The sequence below is a fragment of the Myotis lucifugus genome, unplaced genomic scaffold (assembly GCF_000147115.1).
Source record: "Myotis lucifugus unplaced genomic scaffold, Myoluc2.0 scaffold_159, whole genome shotgun sequence".
NCBI lineage: Eukaryota > Metazoa > Chordata > Mammalia > Chiroptera > Vespertilionidae > Myotis > Myotis lucifugus.
The window spans coordinates 2,988,329-3,007,230 of NW_005871207.1; the positions used below are offsets into that span (position 1 = coordinate 2,988,329).

Consider the following 18,902-nt stretch of genomic DNA (forward strand, 5'->3'; position numbering starts at 1 on the left):
TAGTGAGCAGTGGACAATGTAAGTGATAACCTGTTTTAAGCTTTTGAAATGCTATCCTTATGTTTCTAAGGGGCCCTTTTGAGAACACACCTTGGACAGGAAGTTAATATTTAGGATTAGCACTTTCAGTTCGGGAAGTTTCTAGCTTAGCACTCCTGGGGGTACCTTGTGAATGTCTGCATTTTGATGGCACAGATCTGGTGTTACATTCAACAAAGAATACTTTGTGATTCTTTTTAGTTCATGCTCATTGCTTTTTTTAAGACCTATCTTAAGCGGTAGCTTCTCCAAGAAGTTTTCCTTCTTATCCCCCTTTTCTCAGTAAATACCCTAGCTTCATGTTCCCTTACCAATTTGCATTTAATAGTTTTTGATGCAAAATAATCATCACCTGGTAATAGTCACTTGTTTATTCTGAAAAATTAAAAATTTTTTGGAACTTATTTCAAGATGTTTTGTTTTAAACGTATCTTTTCTATAGAAAATATTAAGAAAATATTTTTTTCTGGGAACTATACTGATTTAAAAAACTGCATAAAAATAAAAATATTTAGGCAATGGTTAATACACCCAATTTCAACTATAACAAAATTTATAGACTTATTTTATGCAATACTTGTGAGTAAATTCATGACAATTACATGGTTTTTGAAGTTGCACAAGTAAGCTGTCATTAACCACAAACCACAGCTATTCCTTTCTTACTCAGAACACAAAGAATTCTTTTGTGTTTCTTCAGAACTTTTTCCATAAGAGACACAAAGTAGAGAGTGCAAAGAATAGAAAATCTGTTTTGGAAGAAATGTCTAAATTCTTTAAGTTTAAATTTCTATCTGGCCTGAGTTGACAGACTTGGTATAAATTTTTATTTCTTTTTAACACAGAGCTATTAATATTGTGAATGCCTTTTCTGTCCTTATTGACTTTTATGAGCCTTAATAGAAGCTCTTGGGTATGTACATTATCAGAAAAATAAATCGCTTTAAGGGGAAAAATTAAAATGGGCATTTATTACATGATACTATTTAGCATGTATTGCATTAAGAGAAGCAGGAAAGAAATAATCATATAAAAGAAGAAACAGTGTTTTTTCCTAATAGCTTTAGTACCTTCACAATCTTATCTAAAGTGTTGATGAGTGTCAAAAGATTTCAGGCTGCTGAAATGGAAGATCAAATATCATTGTTATACTTTAGTAGGAGTAACTCCATAATGCTGTATTTCAGAATCATCGAAAGATTTCCAAATTTCTCAAAGCCATTAAAAAAAACCCCACTCTGTGATTCATTTAAATAATATTTGTTAGGACAGTAAACAGAGATCTAGGAACATGAGAGATAAGGAGCCAAACCCATCAGGACATCAAAGATCTAATCCCAAAATTTTGTGTGTATATGTTTTTTGTAATGCGATTAAAAATTTCAACAGTTAATATGAGATAGTAGATTCAGATGCAGTTGAAATAAATAATTTTTATGTACCCTTTACCTAATTTTCCCCAAAGGTAATATCTTGCAAAGATGTTGTAGAGGTATTATCTTCAAAACTACAGTAGAGTATCATAATCAGAATATTAACACTGATGCTGTAAAATACAGAACATTTCCATCTCCACAAGGATGTGTCAAGTTGCCCTTCTATAGCCACATCTGCTTCCTCCCATCCTTTATCACTGACAACCACTAATCTGTTCTCCCATTCTATAACTATTTATTTATTTTAAGAATGTCATATGTTCATATAAATAAAATAATTTAGTATGTAACTTTCTAGACTGGCTTCTTCACTTGGTGTAGCTTTCTAGATATTCATCTATGTTCTTTTTATTACTCACTTCACCAATTCAAATGCAAATGTTTTCTGGAAACATCCTCATGGACACACCCAGCATCCTGTGGCCCAGTCAAATTGATACATAAAATTAACCATCACACAGATGTATCTGAACCTCAGAAGGATGATGCTGAATACCAATCAGACATAGTATTTGGGATCCAGGCATTCAATCCCATGAGTACAAGACCCCAAGCATTTTGTGGGGGTGGCAAGAGCTAGCTAGTCTACCTATTAAAACTTTAGCCCTAAAGGCTAAGTTTCTGAGAACTTCAGTTTTAGCAAAAAATGCAAATGCACAAACACAAATAGATAAAATAAAGATAGCTGTACAAAACTATCTATAATGGAGATCAAGACTGGGAATTCAGTCAAGAAGTGTCAAGAAGCCCAGCCCAGTCCAGTCAGTGTGTCTCAGTGGTTGAGTGTCAACCCATGAACCAGGAAGTCATGGTTCAATTCCCGGTCAGGGCACATGCCCAGGTTTCAGGCTCAATCCCCAGAAGGGGGCATGCAAGAGGGAGCCAATCAATAATTCTCTCTCATCATTGATGTTTCTATCCTCCTTCTCCCTTCCTCTATTGAAAATCAATAAAAACACACACATATGTATTTTAAAAGAAGTGTCAAGGAATGGATATGATGCAGAAAGCAGATGACAGAAGTTCAGGACTCATCCTAGGTATACTGGGTTTAAATTGGTAAGATCAAATTAGAACTTCACTGAATAAAATCTGTTGGTGTCTGGTTTATTAATAGCCTGCCTATTTTGGTTGGAGTCTCAGACTTTTTGTGTGTTTAGAACTTAGTCACTCCAGATGAATCTAAGTAGCTCAGGCAATTAACTGCATTGGCCCACTATGTAGAGTGTTTTAGTATTAGTAATTTAAAATTAATGCCTGACTATTAAAATTACTATTATAAAATTATAATGGTTTTTCCTCTCATGCAGGTTAAAAAATTAAAACGATTAGTAGGAAAGACCATTCTTAGTTCACAGATATTTTTGTGGAAATGTATCATGTACCCTATTGATAGTGACTATCTATTAATATTAAATTCTCTTAAAGTATCTGAACAGTGTCTAAAACTAGTTGCATGGTACAATATTTTATAATTCAAACTCTAACTCAAGATTGTATTTGAAAAATACTGAAATAAATATCATCTATAATAATAAAAGAGTAATATGATAATTAGACTGGACAGCCAAATGACCTTCTGGATGTCCTTCCAGATGTCCTTTTGGACATCCTTCCAGACAAAGCCACAGTGGCGGGGCCAAGGCAGAGGTGGTTAGGAGTGATCAAGCAGGCAGATGAGCAGTTAGGGGTGATCAGGCAGGCAGAGTGGTTCAGGGTGCTCAGGCAGGCAGGCAAGTGGTTAGGGGTGATGAGGCAATCAGGCAGAAAAGTGTTTAGGGATGATCAGGTAGGCAGGCAGAGGGGTTAGGAGTGATCAGGCAGGCAGGCAAGCCAGAGGTTAGGAGCCAGCAGTCCCAGATTGAGAGAGGGATGTACGACTGCTGGAAATCCCCTGAGGGGTCCCAGATTGCGAGAGTTTGCAGGCTGGGCTGAGGTACCCCCCCCCCCCCCGCCCTGTGCACAAATTTCTGCATTGAGCCTTTAGTTTTAAATAAATTCCCAACTTATTGAAAGATATTTAAAATTCCAACAGTAATAGTGGTCTACATTTCTAAGGAGACTGGGCAACATTTTCTCTGAACTAAAGTCAAGAATCAGGAAATTAAAAAGGAGACAAATGTACTACTCTTTGTAATATTTTAAGCAATAAAAAAAAGTTAAAAAAAAGAATCAGGAAATAAGAGTACCAAAGATGCCAAAAGATATATAAAAAAATCTACTTATATTATTAAATAAGAAAGCCCATCACATAATCCTTTAAAATCTATTTGCTTTTATAATGTTTTCTATTTACTATAGAATATTTAGAATGAATTTAATTGAAGAAGATAGAAGGAGACAGAGAAAATAGAAGTGGCAGCAAGAACTTAGCTTGAGCATGCAAACAGCAAAGCCTTACACAGCAACTTGGGCCCCTGTCCACATGCAAACAGTCAAGCCTCATGCATCAACCCTGAGTGCCCTGTCCACGTGCAAACAGCCAAGCCTTACTCAGCAACCCTGGGAGCCAAGCCTTACACAACAACCCTGGGAGCCAAGCCTTCGCAGCAACCCTGGGTGCCCCTTCCACACGTGAAAAGCCAAGCCTTACAGAGCAACCCCAGATGCCACGAGTGCACTAGCCCCCAAAAAGCCTGATGCAGTAACCCTGGGTGCCACAACTGAGCATGAGCAGCTAAGATGCATCAACCCCGGGCCTGGTGACCGTACGACCTGCCACCAAGCCTGCCACTGCAGTCACAGGCCCAGTGCAACTCAACACTAGATCCTTCAAGTGAGAGTAAAAATGAAGAGACAATGAAACAACCCCCAAAGGAAAGAAAATGAGGAACCACCAGAAAAGGAGCTAAATAAAATGAAGGCATGCAATTTGTCAGAAAAAGAATTCAGAATAAGGGTCATACAGTTCATAAACCAGATGGATGAGAAAATCAACAACTTATGTAAGAATCAAGAGGAAATAAAAGTGAGATAGCTACAATAAAAAAACTATGCAAGGTTTCAACAGTAGACTAGAAGAAGTAGGAGACCAAATTAGTGAATTAGAAGACAGAGCTGCAAAACACATCCAATCTGAACTGTAATTGGAGAAAAAAATTGAAAGGCAGGAGGAGAGCAAAGAGAGCTTTGGGACAACAGGAAATGTAGCAACATATGTATAATAGGGATGCCAGAATTACAACAAGAAGAGCAAGGGTTAGAAAACGAACTTGAAGAAATAATGTCAGGAAACTTCCCTGTTTTGGGGAAGAAGAAAGTTACAAAAGCACAGAGAGTCCGAAACAAGATGAACCCAAAAAGACCCACACCAAGACACATCATAATTATGATGGCAAATGTTAATGACAAAGAGAGAATCTTAAAGGCTGTAAGAGAGAGGCAGAGAGTTACCTACAAGGGATCTCCCATTAGATTATCAAATGATTTCTCAACAGAAACACATCAGGCTAGAAAGGAATGGAAGGAAGTATACAAAGTGATGCAGGCCAGGGAACTGAGTCCAAGCATACTCTATCCAGCAAGGCTATCATTCAAAATTGAAGGGGAAATCAGAAGACTCACAGACCAAAAAAAAAAAAAAAAGCATAAGGAAGTTTATCACTACCAAGCTAGCAATGGAAAAAAATGCTAAAGGGACTGTTGTAAAAAGAAGAAATAAAAAGGGAAGAAGGAACATAGGCACAAAAAATAAAAATGGCTACAAACAAGTACCTATCAGTAATAACCTTGAATGTAAATGGACTAAATGCTCCAATCAAAAGATATTGAGTGGCTGAATGACCCATATATATGTTGTCTACAGGAGACACACCTCAAAACAAGGGACACACACACACTGAGAGTGAAGGGATGGAAAAATATCTTCCAGGCAAATGGAAATGAAAAAAAAGCTGGGGTAGCAATACTTATATAAAACAAAATAGACCTCAAAGTGAAGGCCATAACAAGAGATAAGGAAGGCCACTTCATAATAGTAAAGGGATCAATACAACAAGAAGATATAGTGGAATAGAATAGAGAGTCCAGAAATTAGCCCGAACCAATATGCTCAATTAATTTTTGACAAAGGAGGCATGAACATACAATGGAGCCAAGATAGTCTCTTCAATAAATGGTGTTGGGAAAATTGGACAGATATATGCAAGAAAATGAAACTAGACCACCAACTTACACCATACACAAGAATAAACTCAAAATGGATAAAGGACTTAAATGTACGACAGGAAACCATAAAAATTCTAGAAGAATACAAAGGCAACAAATCTCAGACATATGCCAAAACAATTTCTTCACTGATACAGCTCCTAGGGCAGTTGAAACTAAAGAGAAACTGAACAAATGGGACTACATCAAAATAAAAAGCTTCTGCACAGCAAAAGAAACCATCAACAAAACAACAAGAAAACCCACCTTGTGGGAAAACATATTTGCCAACGTCATATCTGATAAGGGCTTAATCTCCAAAATTTATAGGGAACTCATACAACTTAACAAAAAGAAGATAAACAATCCAATCAAAAAATGGGCAAAGGATCTAAATAGACACCTTTCAAAAGAGGACATTCAGAAAGCCAAGAGACATATGAAAACATGCTCAAAGTCACTAATCATCCGAGAGATGCAAATCAAAACAACAATGAGGTACCATCTCACACCTGTCAGAATGGCCATCATCAACAAATCAACAAACGACAAGTGCTGGAGAGGATGTGGAGAAAAAGGAACACTTGTGCACTGCTGGTGGGAATGCAGACTGGTGCAGCCACTATGGAAGGCAGTATGGAGGTTCCTCAAAAAATTGGAAATGGAACTCCCATTTGACCCTGTGATCCCACTTCTAGGAATATATCCCAAGAAACCAGAAACACCAATCAGAAAGGATATATGCACCCAGATGTTCATAGCAGCACAATTCACCATAGCTAAGATCTGGAAACAGCCTAAGTGCCCATCAGTAGATGAATGGATTAGAAAACTGTGGTACATCTACACGATGGAATACTATGCTGCTGTTAAAAAGAAGGAACTCTCACCATTTGCAACAGCATGGATGGAACTGGAGAGCATTATGCTAAGTGAAACAAGCCAGTCAATGAAGGAAAAATACCACATGATCTCACTCTTTCGTGGATAATTAAGACCATTACAAACTTTTGAACAATAATAAATACAGTGGCAGAGCTGCCTCAAACTGATTGTCGAACTGCAGTGGGAAGGCCAGGGAGGGTTGGGGGACAGGAGGGAGGGGAGTAAGAGATCAACCGAAGGACTTGTATGCATCCATATAACCATAACTAATGGACATAAGACACTGGGGGGTAAGGGAGGGCAGGGGCTTGTCAAGGGTGGGGGGGGGGAAAGGACACTTATGTAATACCTTTTGTAATACTTTTAGCGAAAAATAAAAAAATAAAAAAAAAAACAAAAAACAAAACAACAACAACAACAAAAAAAAACAAGAAGATATAACCCTGGTCAACAAATATGCACCCAATACAGGAGCACCCAAATACATAAAAAAAAAACTTCTGGAAGAACTCAAGGGAGAGATCAACAACAATAGAATCATAGTAGGGGACTTTAATACACCACTGACATCACTGGATAAGTCCTCTAGACAAACAATCAGCAAAGAAACAGCAATCCTAAATGACTCAATAGATCAGATGAACTTAATTGATATCTTCAGAACACTTCACCCCAAAGCTACAGAATATACATTCTTCTTAAGTGTACATGGGACATTTTTAAAGATAGACCACATATTGGGTCACAATCAAAGTCTCTCCAAATTCAAGAAGATTGAAATCATATCAAGCATTATCTCAGATCACAATGGCATAATATTAGAAATCAACTACAATAAAAACAATAAAAAAATTCAAACACTTGGAAGCTGAATAGCATGCTATTTAACAATGATTGGGTTACCAAAGAGATCAAAGAAGAAATTAAAAACATCCTAGAAACAAATGATAATGAAAACACAACAATATAAAATCTATGGGACACAGTGAAAACAGTCTTGAAAGGGAAGTTCATAACTCTACAGGCTTACCTCAAAAAAACAAGAAAAAATGATAATTAATTATCTATCTGTACAACTAAAGAATTTGAAAGAGGGCAACAAGAAAATCCCAGAGTAAGCAGAAGGAAGGAAATAATAAAGATCAGAGCGGAAATAAACAACATAGATACAAAAAAAATAAAAAAGATCAATGAAACCAAGAGCTGGTTCTTTGAAAGGATAAACAAGATTGATGAACCTCTAGCCAGGCTCACCAAGAAGCAAAGAGAGAGGACCCAAATAAACAAAATCAGAAATGAAAAAGGTAAAGTAACAACTGACCCCACAGACATACAAAGGATTGTAAAAAGTACTATGAACAACTCTACTCCAACAAACTGGACAACCTTGATGAAATGGATATATTTCTAGAAAAATACAAGCTTCCAAAAATCAATCAGGAAGAATAAAAAAATCTGAATTGGCTGATTACTACTGATGAAATTGAAACAGTAATCAAAAAACTTCCAGGAAACAAAAGGCTTGGACTGGATGACTTCACAGGGGAGTTTTACCAAACATTCAAAGAAGAACTAAAACTTTTCCTTCTCAGATTGTTCCAAAAAATTCAAGAGGATGGCACACTTCCAAGCTCTTTCTATGAAACCAGCATTACCCTAATCCCCAAATCAGATAAAGACACCACGAAGAAAGAGAATTATAGGCCAATATCCCTCATGAACATAGATGCCAAAATACTCAACAAAATTCTAGCAAATCAGATCCAGCATTACATTAGGAAGATCATACACCATGACCAAGTGGGATTTATTCCAGGGATGCAAGGCTGGTACAATCTCCACAAATCAATAAATGTGATACATCACTTAAACAAATTGAGAGATAAAAATTATATAATCATATCAATTGATGCAGAAAAGGCATTTGACAAAATCCAACACCCTTTCCTGATAAAAACTCTCAGAAAAGTGGGAATAGAGGGATCATACCTGAACATAATAAAAGCCTCATATGACAAACCTACAGCCAACATCATACTCAATGGGAAAAAATTAAAACCATTTTCCCTAAGAACAGGAACAAGATAGGGATGCCCACATTCACCACTCCTGTTCGACATAGTACTAGAAATACTAGCCATAGCAATCAGACAACAAGAAGAAATAAAAGGCATCCAAATTGGAAAAGAAGAAGTAAAATTGTCATTATTCACAGATGACATGATATTGTACTTAGAAAACGCTAAAGACTCCATCAAAAATTACTAGAATTAATAAATGAATTTGGCAATGTAGCAGGATACAAAACAAACAATCAGAAATCTATGGCTTTTTTATACACCAATAATGAACTCACAGAAAGAGAAACTAAATAATAATAATAATAATAATAATCCCATTTACCATTGCAACAAAAAATTAAGATACCTAGGAATAAATTTAATCAAGGAGGTAAAGGACCTATACTCAGAAAATTAAAGGATGCAGAAAAATGAGATAGAGGAAGACATAAACAAATGGAAGAATACACCATGCTCATGGATTGGTAGAATCAACATCACTAAAATGTTCATACTACCCAAAGCAATCTATAGATTCAATGCAATCCCCATTAAAATGCCAATGGCTTATTTCACAGACCTAGAACAAATGTTCCAAAAATTCATCTGGAATAAAAAAAAGACCTCGAGTAGCTGCAGCAATCTTGAGAAAGAAGAACACAGTTGGAGGGATCACTATACCAGATATCAAGCTATACTACAAAGCCACTGTTCGCAAAACTGCCTGGCACTGGCACAAGAATAGACAAATAGACCAATGGAACAGAAGAGAGAACCCAGAAATCAACCCAAGCCATTATGCTCAATTAATATTTGACAAAGGAGGCAAGAGCATACAATGGAGTTAAGGCAGTCTTCAATAAATCGTGTTGGGAAAATTGGACAGATACAGGCAAAAAAATGAAACTAGACCACCAACTTACACCATACACAAAAATAAACTCAAAATGGATAAAGGACTTATACATAAAATGGGCAATTATAAAAATCTTAGAAGAAGCCATAGGCAGCAAAATAGCAGACATTTGTCATAGCAATATCTTTACCGGTACATCTCCTAGGGCAATGAAAACTAAGGAGAAAATAAACAAATGGGACTACATCAAAATAAAAAGCATCTGCACAGCGAAAGAAACCATCAACAAAACAACAAGAAAGCCCATGGCATGGGAAAACATAATTGCCAATGTTATCTCTGATAAGTGTTTAATCTCCAAAATTTATAGGAAACTTATACAACTTAACAAAAGGAAGAAAAACAATCCAATAAAAAAAAATGGGCAAAGGACCTAAGTAGACATTTTTCGAAAGAGGACATACAAAAGGCCAAGAGACATATGCAAACATGCTCAAAGTCACTAATCATCCGAGAGATGCAAATCAAAACAACAATGAGGTACCATCTCACACCTGTCAGAATGGTTATCATCAACAAATCAACAAACTACAAGTGCTGGGGAGGATGCGGAGAAAAAGGAACACTCATGCACTGCTGGTGGGAATGCAGACTGGTGGAGTCACTGTAGAAAATATTATCGAGTTTCCTCAAAAAATAAAAAATGGAACTCCCATTTGACCCAGTAATCCCACTTCTAGGAATATATCCCAAGAAATCAGAAACACCAATCAGAAAGGATATATGCACCCCTATGTTCATGGCAGCACAATTTACAATAGCTAAGATTTGGAAACAGCCTAAGTGCCCATCAGCAGATGAGTGGATTAGAAATTTGTGGTACATCTACACAATGGAATATTACACTGATGTAAAAAAAGAAGGAATTCTTACCATTTGCAACAGCATGGATGGAACTGGAGAGCATTATGCTAAGCAAAATAAGCCAGTCAGAGAAAGATAAATATCACATGATCTCACTCATTTGTGGATTATAATGAACAACATAAACTGATGAACAAAAATGGAACCAGAGTCTTAGAAGAATTGAACAGACTGTCCAACCTATAAGGGAAGGCAGGGGGGCAGGGGTGAGGCGTAAGAGATCAACCAAAGGACTCGTATACATTCATATGAGCATAACCAATGGTTACAGATACAAGGGGGGTGAGGGCATGTGCTGGGGCTTGGGGGCGGCCGGGGAGTGTTCAATGGAGGAAAAAGGAGACTTATGTAATACTTTAAACAATAAAGTATTAAAAAGAAGAAATAAAGGGAATTCTGCTTGACATTGAAGTATGAGAAATAAAAAAAAGAACAATTATTAGAGTTCAAAACCCCAAACACTGGGATTATTTGGCAAAGGCACCAATAACCCAGTATTTCCCTACATGCCCTGAGGGCACTAGAATATCCACTATATATTGATGGATGTCCATACTAATGTTCATACTAGAAAAGTAGGTGGTAAGTTTGAGAAAGATTTTTGTAAAACTATAATTTAAAAAGAATTTTTATAGTTTATTAAACAGATAAAATATAAACTATTCAGAATATTTGCCTATTTAGAAAGATTTATTTGCAATGAATTGTCTTTGGTCAAGGTATTATACTACTTAGAATATTTTAAAAAGATTTTGCTAATAAAACAGGATTATAAGAGCTGAAGATTGGTTCTTGATTAAGAAAGGACACTGTGGGCAATAATAAGCTTTAAGAAAATTTCCTCTGGGATTTATCAAAGAATAATTGGTCAGTCAACTGATTAAATCATGGTGCAAATGCAGCGAGGTGTTGTCTCAGGATCAAGCCACATGAAAAAGATGAGTTCTACTAATCATCCATTTGTCAGTGTTGGCCTGCTGCTCACAAATGACTGCTAGGCCAGAGCTTTATTCTTCTTGTAAAACTGTTAATGATGGGTCAGGACAGTCATCTGTATGAAGTTCTATGTTACTATTCATTCTATTACTTCAACATAATTTGAGTTTTTACTTTAACCAATTATAATTTAGCATAAGTATTTAAAATACTTTTCATCCTATTCAATAGATGGTTAAGTGTACCAATATATGCAGGCGTTTTTAAGGAAATCATTATTATTTAAAGAAAATTACAGGCATACCCTTAAATATGCCCATTAAAGTTATGAACATTCAACTTTATAAGGCATTTGATTTAAAACCCTCACTTTAGCTTGTGAGATATTTCTTTATAAGGAATGACTTGGATTTTTCCTTCCAGAGCTCCCTGAAGAGAGCCACCATGTGGTCATCTTTGTAGTTGTGTATTTGGTACATCTAGTCTAGTGTTACATTTTCTTTGTAGCTTTTGATTTGAGAGTTTATGGCAGTGATAGTCAAGTGCATCATGCTGTGAGGTCAACTTGTTTGGTGAGATATCACTTGAATTGTTTAACTTGTCATTTCCTTCCGTCCTTTATTTATTTATTTATTTTTGCATTGAAGTTTGAATTACATAAACAAACACTTTAATGTTTTGGTTTGATTCTTAAGCTATAAAATAATGAGGTCATGTAAGCAGTCACATTATAAAATAAAGGAAAACTGTGTTAACTAATTTTAATTATTGACATTATCATCTCTGTCTTAAAGAACTGTGATATGATTTAAGCATCCATGAATATAAATTTGGGAGTTTGGAAATGCATAAAAAGTTTCCCCATTGGCATCAATGGTATTAGGTTGAGAAATTCTCTTTTTGAGAGATTTTTCAGAAAACACTATTTTCACGGGCAGGAAAAACTATACTATCAATGGTTTTTCTAGGTTTATGCTAACTAGGCAATTTGAAAATCTTCTGAACTAGTGAGTTTAGGATGAATGGAGAAAACATTGCTCTCTCACTGATTGTTAGTAACTTGGAACATAGTAGCTTTGTCATTTTTCATGGAATTTAGGAGTGAGTAGAATGACACATTATGTTCATGGGTCTTAATAAGTGAAGTACTCTTTACATCCTAAATCTGGAGTAGCAATGTCTACTAGTAACATACATGTTGCAACCTTGCCGTCATCCCTCCTCAATTGGGATTCTGGAAGAGAATTAAGCTCTAAAGCCCTAGGGGGATTTTATTTTTATGAAATGAATGAATTCTTTTATGCATCTGGAATAGTACTATCTATTTTACTTGGAAGAACTGAAAACAGTCACACATACCATTTTCTTTAGGGATTAGTTCTTTTTATGGAACCCCAATTGAATATATATATATATATATACTATCCAGAATAGGAGAATATATATATCCTATACTATCCAGAATAGGAGAATAAAAATATATATATATATATATATATATATATATATATATATATACTCAATTGCAGCTTTGATATTATGGAATTCATTAATTCACCCAACAACTATTAACTGCTATATGCCAGCCCCAGTGCCAATCTCTGAAAATGTAATGGTGAGCAAAAATAGACATGGCCTCTGCTCTCAAGGAGATTATGATCTGATGAGAGAGATAGTCCATAATCAAGTAATCACTTTAGTGACTATATAATTAAAACCTGAGAAAGTGCGCTGAAGGAAAAGAATGGGCTTCTCTGAGAGCTCTGTCAAAGGAATATAACTCCTACTGGAATTGTTGGCCAAACGTGGTGACAAGGGTGTAGAAGCCAGGGGACTGAAAACATAGGGCTTTAGATACATTGTTGACAAAAACCTTCTGATGAGAGGTGAGAAAGGAGGGAGATGGAGTTTCTAAGCAACAGGTAGAGACTAAGACAATACCAAAGTATAGTCCATACTTAAGTATATTACCCTTAACGGTCACTGCTTTTCTTAAAACTGTAGCATGGGATTGTAACATGTAAAACTACTGAGAAAAATAATAAATCTGGAAAAGACATCCAGAAAGTCTGTTTTCCTGGTATCGTACATAATGGTCTTAAAGTTTGGAAAAATACTGGGAATATAATGTTGTTTTTTAACTTGTGAGTTCATGGTTTTAGCAAATGTGTTTCCCAAAATATACCTTTGTTGTCAACCTCTCTATAAATTGGAGAGCTGTTTTACTTATCTGTATTCTTTTGAGGTCATGACATAGAGGATAAGCTGTATGATAAGAAAGTATCAAATAATTGGAGAAGAGTCATATTTCAAACACATGGTGCTCCATATTCAGGAGATGTATGTTCAGGTTTTGTGTTTTAAGCCTTTTGATGTTCCATGCAAGTGAACCCTTGTTCTAGACATTCTTCTCCTCTCCCCCCACACCCTTCACAAACATGTAGTCCTTCCTTTAAGGGTAGGGATACTTTTCTGTCCTTGGTCAAATTTGTTGTACCAAAGAACTGATAGCATGGCTTAGCTGTACCAAATGTTAACTGTACTTTTATCAAGACCAGAGAATGGTGGAACATTTGTTCCTACTTTTTAGAAGTTGCCTTTTACAATAGTGTTAGGTGACTGAGAATAAGAATAAGATTGTGGGAAAGAGTGAGAGACAAAGTCCATTAAAGGCCTATAAAGAAGTTTGATGTTAAAGAGATTCAAACTCAATTCTGGAATTTAGGAGTCTAGATTCTTGTGATATCCAAAAGAATGGAGGAAGAAATCATGACCCACAGAACAAGTCATAATAGCTTCAGAGTTAAAGGCTGCCTTATGTTGCAAAGAAACATTATATGGGAACCTGATTACTTAAAAAAAAACTATAATCAAATAAGGTTTAATTCCAATAATGCAAGATGATATTATATAAACAAATTGATTAAAATGAACCTTGAATACTTAATCAGTGATTAAAGATAATTATCATTATATATAAAATGATATTTTAAAGAGAGAAGTGTTGTTTTCATTTGCATATCAAAATACAATATTCAAATTAAAAGTTGAAAATCAGTCTATACCATACAGAAAAATGCTTACCTGAGACTCTCAATGAAGAAGAATCTATATTTAAACACCCAGTTTCACCATTTAACTTCTGATATAAAATGGTTTCGATCCTATCCCGAAATTTTGCTGCCTTATTTTTAAAGCAGAATATAAACTTCAGCACAGAATGTATTATCACTTTCCCTTTGGCTCTGCTGCAGAACAGAAGCAGACAAATAAATTCAGCATTTTACTGAGCCTCTATCATTCTTAGCAGAGTCATTGCATACTTTGTTAAGCAGAGCTCCTAGCAGCTATTTCAGTTTCTCCCAAGGGCATGGAAATGGCACTTTCTGGACATGGTGAACAGAAAAGACAATGTGATTTAGACTCAGGGGAACTGAATTTGTATTCTAGATTTACTATTGGCCACCTTCTTGATTATAGCAAGCTGTTGGCATTTTCTGTACTTAAATTTCCTCATATCTATAATAGGGATGGAATATTATTTACTGGGTTATTGTAAACACCATATTAGATCATGTATATGGAGGTATTTTGAAAATTTTAGAGTATTGTGTAAAAATTACTTATTAATATAGATGCATCTATGTATTATAAATCCAGTACAGACTCTGTATAAAGGGCCAATAGCTAGTATAAAAGTGAATGTAACAGGTAAGATGAGAGAATCATTAATTCTCATTTTTTTAAAGCCAGGGCAGAATTTTCCAGGGTGGGCCAATTCTCTCTCACCTGTTCGAAATCATGACTGAGTAAAAAATTTATACCAGATTTATTAAATTTATAATTCTGACTTGAAGATGCAAATACATAAAATAAACAAAGTAAAAATAAATAAATAAACAAACCAGAAATTTAAAAAGGGGTAACTACCAGTGCCTCTGGGGAATGTCTCTTCATTCTGTTCTCTGTTTCTGTGTCTCCTTACCTCTCTAGGTATGACTCTGAATATGTGCATTTGAAAACCTACAACCACCCCAAAGCTTTATGAGACTCAAGAAAGATCCTGGCCCTAGGCGGTTTAGCTCAATGAATAGAGAGTTGGCCTAAGGACTGAAGGGTCCCAGGTTTGATTCTGGTCAAGGGCACATGCCCAGGTTGCAGGCTTGATCCCCAATAGGGGGCATGCAGGAGGCAGCTGATCAACGATTCTCACTTATCATTGATGTTTCTCTTTCTCCCTCTCCCTTCCTCTCTGAAATCTATAAAAATATATTTTAAAAAAAGATCCTGAAAACACCCACTTCCAAACCTTCATAACACTCATGAACAAAAACAGAAACCATGGTCAATATCCATGATTAAAATGGTTATAAAGCTTATTATTCTAACATTTTTTTCCAGGATAATTCTAAATTAAAGGATTAGCTTATTTTTTATATCACTCTTTATTTATTTTTAGAGTATGTATGCATATGCTCTTACTTTGAGTGCTATATGTGAATTATTTTTATTTCCTTTATACAGTATTAAGCATTAGTTATTACTTGCCAATTTATTAAGTATACTTTTATGCAGGTACAATGCTATTTTTTTTCTTGTCTGATCTATAGGGACAAACACTTTATTTCTAATGCAATAGGCAAGGACATATTGTATTACTTTGTTTATTTTAAAGATTTTTGTCAAACCATAGATGTCACTTTGACTCTTCATTCTGTGTCAAATAACAATCTAAAATTAAACTAAATATAGACATATGGATTATTAAGCTGACATCATTAGGGTAAAATGATCCTCTTTTCTAATAAAAAATGAAATAAAAGTTATTTTAATTTTACCTTTTCTTGACTCATAAAATACTCTTTAGTTTTATATGACAAATGCTTATTTTCTTTTACATTCCTGAACTTTCTATTCATTCATTCATTCATTCATTCATTCATTCATTCATACCTTGATTCATTTAACAGACATGTATTAATATAGTTCAGGCAATATGCCATACATAGTTCTAGGCACTATATCAGCTCATATAAGACCATAAGATCCCTGCTAGCATGAACTAGAAAGAGAGACAGATAAACAAGAAAACAAAGAAATAAATAATCTTTATGGTAAATTTTATGAAGATAATAGAGCAATGACTTGAAGGGTAGATATGGGAACATTATATAAATCTTCTTTGAAGTAAAAGCCTCGTAACGAGGACTGAGTCATGCTAAGATTGAGGGAGGAATGTTCCAGAAAGAAGGAACATCAACTGTAAAAACCTTGCCCAAAGTAGCCTTAACATTCCCCTCGTTTTATTAAATGTCTGACAGACTTCTTTTTGACTCTAGGCCCCTGATAGCCCTGTTTTTAGATCACTTACTCTAGAAAACTTGTAAATGTAAATTCTTTCTCTGCTCCTTTGAGTTATAAGTAAATTTTTCAAAAGGCTCTTGCAGTTTAACCCAGAAATGTATTTCTCAAGCCCCTGAAAGCCATCTACGGTTACTCAGGTCTAGTAACCATCAAAGATGGTAGCCTCTCTATCTCTGTTTCAGTGGGAAGGTGAAAGCCTAACCTGGGTGGGCACCTTACTCCAAGTTGTCAAACCACCTCCTGTCATGAAGACATGAGTTTAGTTTTCTTTGGGCAAAGCCAATGATGCAATTTTGCATGTTTATTAGAAGAATAATAGCAGGTCAGTAGTGTGAGTATAAAGTTATGGGTGAAGTCAAGGGTATGAGATGAGGTCAGAGAGAGGCAGGGCCAGGTCAGGTAGGGTCATGTGGACTATATTAGGAGTTTGGAAATCATAGGAAATGATCAGATGATATTAAGTAGGGGGATTATATGCTTTTCCAATTCACTTTGCCTGCAATGTGGGGAATGGATTGTAGTGGAGCAAGAGTGAAAGCTAAAGATTACACAAGTTGATGCAATAATCTAGATATACCTGCTTGGGCTCAACCTACAGCTCTAGTATTTATTAAATGTGTGACCTTGGCAAGTCACTTAGCCTTCCTTTCCTTCAGTTTCCTCATCTGTAGAATGGGAAACATATATAAAACCACACAGGGTTATTATCAGGTTAAATGGGTTAATATATAAAAAGTTCCGGGGGAGGGAGTCACTGGTTAAGTGTGCTGGTTTTAAGGAGAGGTAGATTCCAAAGCATATTAACATTTCTATTTCTGTTTGTAGTTATTATTCTTTTCCTATCTCTTGCAGGTTATCTGTTCCTTCCCAGTATTTGGATAAAACATCTTCACTGCTAGAAAACAGCTGCAGACTTGGATTTTTAGAGGGGCAGGAGGGTAAGGTAAAAGAATGAAGCTTGTTGGGTGTAAATACATGTGCATACATCATGGCAAACAGGCAGCCTCAGTTTCAGTGTACTAATATCCTGTGGGAATGTGGTTTGTGTTGTTAGATCTTTTGATTTTTCAACATTCTAAAAATTCTTTTTTTTTAATGTGAAATTTTCTAACTTTTACATTTGGGATTTACCCCATTAGCTACTAGTTTATGACTCCTGGGTCAGACATTCTGTACATGGCTCTCTTACCTTACCCATTCTTTCCTTAGCTTGAAATAATCTCCTGATTTTAAATGTACTTTCTTATTTTGGGCCTTATATTTAAAACACGCACACACACCCATTTAATCTTTACTTGAAACTTACAATAATCTGGAACTCCTGATTCTGGTTCAATAATTTCTCAATAGACCTTGAATACCTTTTATTTTTCACATTTGAAAATGCTAGTTGTTTTGAAGCCCCGAATTCAAATTTGTTTGAACCCTTTCATTGTATACCAAGCAAAGATATTCTGCTGAGTATGAGATAAGAAACTGAAGGACAGAACTTTTTTTTCTTAGTGCCTCTCATGCTATTTTATATACCTTACTTGGACAACATGGGATTTGACATACTGTCTTCTCAGTTTTGATCCATGAAATGTTTCATTTATCTGTTAAAAAAGTAAAATGCATAATTATTATGTTTTATTTTAAGTTTTCATTGTGGAGAACTTCAAACATACATGAAAGCAGATAGAATAGTGTAAAAAAACCCATGTATCCATCATTCCACTTTATCAGTTATTAATAAATGGCCAGACCAGTTTCATTTTACTACTACCTACATCCCAAAAATTAACTAATTCTTTAATATCATTAAAATTTCCCCAGATCATGACTCATTTAGGAAAAAGATGCAATGTGTTAAATATACATCTTTTTGAAAATTATCTTCATATTGGCTCAGTTCACTCACAAATGTCTTTAAATAAAAAAAATATGTGGCACAGTTGGGTTTTGTTCCTAACAGTAGCATGATACATCAGAATATTCATTTTGGAGAGGTGAATTCAAAAGACCAACTAATAGATTTTATCTTCCATGTTCAGCCTTTTATTGAATATCAATGTCATAAAACTTGACAGAAATGTCCCCAGAAAGAGATGTTCCTTTCTTCCTTTCTTTTCCTTTCTTTCTTTCTTTCTTTCTTTCTTTCTTTCTTTCTTTCTTTCTTTCTTTCTTTCTTTCTTTCTTTCTTTCTTTCTTCCTTCCTTCCTTCCTTCCTTCCTTCCCTTCCTTCCCTTCTTTCCTTCCTTCCTTCCTTTCTCTCTC

General features: G+C 35.3%; 1 protein-coding gene across 1 annotated transcript in view; it reads right to left on the reverse strand.

Annotated features, from left to right (window-relative positions):
* The window catches only part of LOC102417110 (transmembrane protease serine 11C-like), a 55,683-nt gene that overhangs the window by 23,872 nt on the left and 12,909 nt on the right, over positions 1-18,902 (reverse strand). The window contains exons 4-5 of the mRNA XM_006095643.1: positions 18,174-18,241; positions 14,367-14,530 (exon numbers count right to left, since the gene is read on the reverse strand). Of these exons, the coding sequence (XP_006095705.1) occupies positions 14,367-14,530; positions 18,174-18,241 (232 nt within the window). The remainder of the gene's footprint in view (positions 1-14,366; positions 14,531-18,173; positions 18,242-18,902) is intronic.